This window comes from Garra rufa, chromosome 1 (genome assembly GCF_049309525.1).
Source record: "Garra rufa chromosome 1, GarRuf1.0, whole genome shotgun sequence".
Classification (NCBI taxonomy): domain Eukaryota; kingdom Metazoa; phylum Chordata; class Actinopteri; order Cypriniformes; family Cyprinidae; genus Garra; species Garra rufa.
In genome coordinates, this window is record NC_133361.1 from 7,519,749 (window position 1) to 7,527,093 (window position 7,345).

The 7,345-nt window shown below is 36.8% G+C and overlaps 1 protein-coding gene across 1 annotated transcript; it reads right to left on the bottom strand.

The window, feature by feature from the left end:
- Window positions 1–1,048: 1,048 nt before the first annotated feature.
- LOC141339098 (uncharacterized) lies at window positions 1,049–5,868 on the bottom strand. Its single transcript, XM_073844763.1, has 5 exons — window positions 5,808–5,868; window positions 5,210–5,533; window positions 4,793–5,104; window positions 3,059–3,106; window positions 1,049–1,146 (listed from the first exon to the last, which is right to left on the bottom strand). The coding sequence occupies exons 1-5, from the start codon at window positions 5,866–5,868 to the stop codon at window positions 1,049–1,051; spliced, it is 843 nt and encodes a 280-aa protein (XP_073700864.1).
- Window positions 5,869–7,345: the final 1,477 nt, after the last annotated feature.

Below are 7,345 nucleotides of genomic sequence, written 5' to 3' on the forward strand. Positions count from 1 at the left end.
GAATTAAGATCAGACCGTGTAATCCAGTCTTAAATTTGATTTGGAAAAAAATCTGCTCTTTGGATTATTCAAAACTTTGAACTCAGATTGGGATCTATTTGATCAAAAAAAAAAAAAAAAAAAAAAAAAAAAAAAAAAAACGTGAATGATCACAAACTTAATGGTTACTGATGATACATAAATTCCTTCATATTTGAAGCCTATATGAAGCATGTCATATCTAATGTGATATGGTAAACAATAACAACAAAATAATATCAAAGCTATCAGATGTCAAATAAATGTCACTGTTGCTCATAGCTCTATAACTCCACAGTATATTAATGGCAATGACCACAACAGATATACTCAGTCATTCAATAGCCTAGTTAAAATTAATTTCTCACAACTTGCATCTCTAATTGCATGTCCAGTGTGTCCTTCATTTTGTAAGAACATTGGTGGCTTATCAGGCTCAGGTTCATCAAAATTGTCATCAAGAGGGACATGAAGCCTGGTTGTAATGTTATGCAAAACAATGCATGCAAGGATTATGTTGCATGCCAACTTCGATTGCACTTGCAAGTAGAAGACATTTAAATTAAAACAATTAAAACAAACAATGGCTTTTTGTGGCCACTGGTATTTTGCCCAGCTGTTGTTCTTTGCTAAGCCAGTAGGCTACACTGTTGGTTCCATTTAAGGCTCTGGTAAACAGGATTTGGTAATCCTGCAATTTGGATCACAGTGATCCAACTCAATATTCCTTTAAAAAACATAAAAAGTAAGACACATCAGTTAATCCTGGATAGCAAAACATGGGATTTCCAAATCCAGACCAATTTGATCCAGATTACATTTTTTTTTTTAAACTGGGCCCATAATATCATTGAGATGAAGATAAATCCTGCTTTAATCTGGCCTGTTATTAGTAGATAGTATTTTATTCTAATACTGTATTCATTATTTCCTCTTGATGCTGCAAATCCTTCCTTCCTGCAAAATAATTGAACACAAAAGTATTTACTGAGCTCTCATGAATGAAGAGTTTGTTCCAGATCAATGTGAATCATCTCAAAACCTCACCAGCTCTTCTTGCACAGATGATCTGAAGAAGAATCACAGTAGGAGCAGCAAACACAGCAAACTCAACAATAATCACAATCACTGCAGGAAAGATAGAGAGAAGAAAACAGAGTCAATCTGTGGAACTGCGAATGAAATCAAATGTATAAAACATTAAATAATTCTTAACAAAGCAAATGCTGACTGTTTCAGCATTAATGAACTGCTGAAGACGTGCCGTACCTCTGAATAATAATCCAGACGTCCTTCTGACTTCAGTAGCTGCTGGATCTGTGATCATGTCTGTTAGTTCAGTTCAAACACAATGAACATACAAACCAAACATCATCATCATCATCATCATCATCATCATCATCATCATCATCATCATCATCATCACATCATACTTGAGCTTCGCATCACAGAAATGATAAATTAACTCTCACTGTGTCACAGGTCTGTCTGTTTATGTAATTGGTTTCTTCCTTTTCTTCCCCCGTTGATCTGTGTGATTTGGTTTTGCCCTCGTTTGCCCTGATCCCCGTCACCTGTCTTTGATTATTAGTCTGTCTTTATAAGTCTGTTTGTATCTTCACTTCATGTCGGTCTTTATTCATGTATATGTTACGTGTGTGGAAGTTCCTGCCTGTTACTCTAAGTATATATTAAAAATAGTGTTTATTGTTAATCTTGTCTTTCGTCTCATCCGTCCAGCACGTCTACCATAACAGATAAGACATATATCCGGCACTTTTCCCTGCGTTTCTTTTCCGTTTTTTTCTCAGTGTTTGTTTTTTTCAGTTTATCATGGACCCTACCGTTCTTCTAATCCTCCTGAGGCAGAGGGAATGCTCTCTTGAGGACCACACCTGTGAGTACCTCTTCCTGGCCGGAAATTCCCATCTTCCGGATAGGAACCTCTGCAAGTTTTTCTCCATCGGACTAAACACCACCACCAAGGCGCTGCTATCCGGAGAGGGTCCTCAAGAGAGCCTGCCGGAGTACATCGAGTGGGTGCTGGCGTCCTGTCAATCATCCTGGACTGACAAGCGGAGTTGCAGCCCGAGCCCACCACAGATTGGGAGCCACAGCCGAGAGCGACAGAGCCAGAGCCTGACCCATCTGACCAGGTGCGAGAGCCGACTACAACATCCGTGATGGTGGATTGCCACGTGGAGCAAGAGAGGGCGATAGAGAGCCCTGCCCACTGCACCACCACTGAGGGTGAGCTTGGACTAAATTCTGGGAATCTTATTGACTTTTTTTGGATATATCCTTCTGTCCTGATCTTCCTGTCTGCCTGGAATCCCCAACCACGCTCTGTCATCCACATCCATGCCTGTCTGGCCACCGCTGTCCCCTGACAGCCCCTCAGCTCACCAACACTGCAGTGGGCTGGCCACGGGGCTGTCAGCTTTCATCGGCGTCACAGCTGGAGGATCCCTCAGCTCCGTCTCCAGCCTCCGAGTCCAGCCTCCGGAACTCCGCCTTCGCCTCGGGCGCCAGAGCCTAATTTTCCACCATGGCCCTCCGGATCCTCTGCGTCACCCCGGATCTCCGGCTCTACGTCTGCACCTCAGGCTCCTCTATCTGCTCCACCTCTTTATTCGTTGTATATGTTACGTGTGTATATTAAAATTACGAGTATATATTCAAAATAGTGTTTATTGCTAATCTTGTCTCTCGTCTCATCCGTCCAGCACGTCTACCATAACACACTGCTTGAAAAGTAATGACATTTCAAAAGGACCTTTCTATCCAGTGTGATCTCTTTTTCATTTATAGATATTTTTAAAGTCTCAAATGTTGTGAAAAGTTTGCATGAACACTGAAATGTAGAATGTTTATATACTGGGAACATCTAAAACACTATTTTTTTAAATGTGTATCAGACCTCTGAGGTTTGAATGCTGAACTCTTTAATTAGCAGGTTGATGTTATTGTGGTCAGATCAATTGTGACAAAACACATGTAAAGCAGTTGAGAGACTGCTGATGTGTGAGTGATGATGAACCTTGTGCTGTAGTTTGTCTTGATGTTGTCTCAGAGTTTGAGCTGCTGACTGGAATCAGAGGTTTTATGTCGACCGGAGCTGCAGAAGATGAATGTTCAGATCATAATACTGTAGGACATCAACATCATATTTACACACTTGATCATGACACACAGTTAGTGTTGAATCATCAGTGTTTACAGTGGCAGTTGTTGAGAAAAGAGCTGTTACTATAAAATGCATGCCTCCTTTATACGAGAGTGAAACCATAAATCTTCAGTTTGTCCTGAATTAATGATATTATTTATTATAATTCCTCCTAGTCATGAGTCATGCTATGCTGTTTTGATTTGTGAAATCGGATAGTCTATTTAAACGTGTATGACCCATGTAGGAGGTCAATTGTAGGATTTTTAAGCATGTTTAAGTATTTTATAGCTTTAATCACTACTATTTCACAAGACCAACCTGAAGAGTAGAGTTATCTAAATCCTGTGTGTTAGATAGGATAAAACACTGATGATGGGCTGTCAAAGCTTTTAAACTTACTTGTTCGGTAAAGCTAAAATCTGACTAAATCTAAGATCACTTTCATTGTTACATATCATCAAGACTGAGAAAAGAACACAACACTACAGACAACGGGTCGATAAATGCTGTTCTTATCGCTGTTTTACATGTTTGTGGAGTAATTATTGTTACTCAGCTTTTTAAAAATGATGATTAGCACATTTAGAGGTTTGGCCGATCAGCGTACACTTACATCACTGATAGTCTAAAGTAGAATCTAATTTAATTCCCCGAAGCACAGTTCCTAGTTCCTGTGATGTGAACATGCCATGAGTTTGGACAAAAATATAAGTATGTATTTGGGTCAATACAGCATAGTTTACAATACTGCATACATTTACATTAATAACGTGTGAATGTTGTCTATGATTGTCTGATGGGGCGAGGGGCTGACAGACGCACACAGACTGAACGCTCTTTGTACAGACTGACAATAAGAAAACGAGCTAATCATACTGACTTCAGCTCAAACATTGGCTAACAAAACAAATAAAACACTGTTTATCATTGCATTAACATCAGCACTTCCATGTTCACTGCATTAAACCACAAACACCAGAGTCATCATCTACAACCAAACCAGCAGCTCCACCCTTCAGCTCAATGGAAACCACGAAACTACAACAGAACACTAACTCCTCAAAAGAAGAAATAACATTTGAACATTAAACACTAACATGTCTTTACCTTTACTCACAAATACTGGTATAAAACTTAATTTTTATTATTTAATTTCATTGAAAGAAAAGAAAAGATAAGAAAAGAGGGACCTGAGACTCGAACCCGCAAACTTTGGATAACAAGTCCGACTCTCTAACCATTAGGCCACTGTTACCCATGGCAGTGACTGACTGAAAATTTATTTATTTATCTTTACCTTGTGTAGAAGTTATTGCTGTCACTGTAGTTGATTTTGTGATGTGGACTGGAAGCACTGCTGTCGCTGAATCAGCTTGAGCTGTAAAGATGAATGTTTGTTCAGATTTCATTTTTGCTGTTTAGTTTTAATTCCTTCAATATTTACAACATCACTTGACTAAAGTTCATTAGTTTGCAGCAGTGCTTTGAGTTTCTCTTCTGTCAGACTGAAAGCTTTATAACCTTGATTTGTTCTGCTTAAATTACATTAATAGTCCTTACTGACATTATGACGATCTAATCTGATTGATGAGATTGTTTTCTCACCTGAAATCCTGACAGTATATGTGGCTGAGATCTTGACTTGATTTCTCCGAGTAACTGCACATCTCCACTCTCTGTTGTCATCTTCATTCAGGAGTGTTGTAGTCAGATTGCTGATACAGTGTCCTGGAGCTGATATCTGATATCTGGAGTCTGATATCGTCAATGTAACACTAGCCTGATACACCCAGAACACCTCAATTCCCTCAGAACGAATCCAATCATCACAAGAGACTCCAGCATATGAATACAACTGACAGGAGAGAGTCACAGAGCTGCCTGGACTGATCTCAGTCTGTGAGGATGATGAAGAGACTGAAACACAAAATAACACACAAAACACACAATTTTCATTCATCATGGATTTAAATTAAGATTTTTTTCTACTTTTTGAATATGATTATATAAACATAAAATTACCGTGAAAAACATGCAGATAAACATGTGCATCAATGTCTTGGTAGTGTTGTCCATTCACATATTGTTGGCAGATGTAAGATCCATAATCTTCTTTTGTGATGTTCTTGATGTTCAGAGAGCAGTCAGACCCCAGACTCAGTCTCTCATGTATCTCTGTGTCTGTCCTCTTTATCCCTAAATTTATCAGTTCAACTGCTTCTGTATGACTGAATCTTTTATATTTCCATGTAGTTGATTTACAGTCAGGTAGAGCATCATAACAGGGCAGATTAACATTTTCTCCAGAACTGATGAACCGATGAGACTCATACACTCCACTGGTACCTGAAACGCAAGAAGATTTGAGTGAACATTGTGTTATAATAATTGAAAAAAAAAAAAAAATAAATAAATAAAAGCATAGAAATCACATTATTAAAAATACAATAATTATTTATTTCTACTAGAGAGCTGATCATATAATTGACACACTCTTAAATAAGATAATTCAGCATCAAACAATTGAGTGTGAACACGGTCTAGTTTTCTTTCATTCAGTTAATCCAGTATGTTCTTTATGTAACAAGTACAATGTTTTGTAGAGAAAAATATAGTTTACCTGTGAGAAGTGAAGAGAGAAAGATCAGTCCCAGCAGACACAGATGACACTTATCAGCCATTTTCTCTTTCTGTCACTCTTCCTCTTTATTATATGCTCACAACTCTGTCTTTAAATATTTTCAGCTCTTCCTGTGTTTAACTTCCTCTGATCTGATTGGCTGAGTGTTTATTTCTGACACGAGCTGCATTTGACTGACACTATATCACTGCATGATGGACAAGTGTTGAATCAGCTTCATATTCTGACTGATCTTCACACTGTTTCTACTGATATTTGCTCTGAATCTCACCTGAACCTTGAGACTCATGATCGCTGTTTTCAAAGATGCATTGACGCAAAAAAATTAATAAAATTCAATTACAAAGAGTGAATATATAAAGGTAATTTGTTTGTTGCATCATATCAATTATTGAATAAGCATTTAGTCAAACAAACTATGTCTTTGTGAAGTTTTACAGTGACCTTTTGCATCTATGTCAGTCAGTGTTTCTTATAATGCTGAAATTGTTAATAGCTATTCTACACTTCTGTAATTAAAATAGTGTATTAATTCTAGCAGTTGTAGTGTTTCAGATCTGTGATCTCACTGTTGAGTTTAACCGCAGTAGAGCAGAAATCATCTCTGAACCCAGATTAGACTGAAGATATGAAAGGACACTTCCTCTTTTTTCTTCAAATGGGCTGCTAACAATGGCAATAGTTCAGGCTGTTTAGAAAACATAGGTCAAATGTATTGTTAATTTAATTAACGAAACAATGTAGTTAATAACATTCATTTGAATTGTATTAACCCTTAAAGACCTAGAACATTTTTGGGGCACCTGTATATTTCTTTGTTTTTTCAGACCTATTCTAGCAGTCAGCATCAATTGTCATATATCATTATAAACATAAGAACTTGAACTTTATGTCTAGCTAGTTTAAAATTACAATTTTACTTTTGTTTTCTCTAAAAAATAGTGAATTTCCAGAATTTTAGGAAAAAAGCTAGAAACAATTAGGTGTTTTTTTACTGTGTACTCAAACAAAAAAAATTTTTCTTAAAAAAATTTGTATTTAGGTGTTTTACACTTCCAAATAAAATTGTGTCAATATATAACATTCCCCAAGCAAGTTATTACAATTATTACAATATTATTACAAGCGCTTTTCAGTGAAAAACAGGCCTATTTAGTTTATTGACAATATTGATCTGTCCAAAAACGTTTCAGGAGTAAAGTCACAGCAGATACAGTGTTATATAATAGCAAAACACAGTAAAAATAATTTACTTTTTCAGATAAATATATTCGTAATCCAAAGATGAACAATAAACACAAACAGTGTAGAAAGTAGCACAAGAAAAATTGCACAAATTGTCTTGTGCAACAAAAGAATAAATAAACAGTCTAAATTATTCTCAAACTTCACACAAAATGAGAGAGGAATATATAGAGTGCAACCGAAAATTTTTTGCAAATAAACTTTAAAAGTTATATAAGAATTAGTTACATAATATAACAACCAAATAGATGGATCTGCTGGCTGTAGTCTGC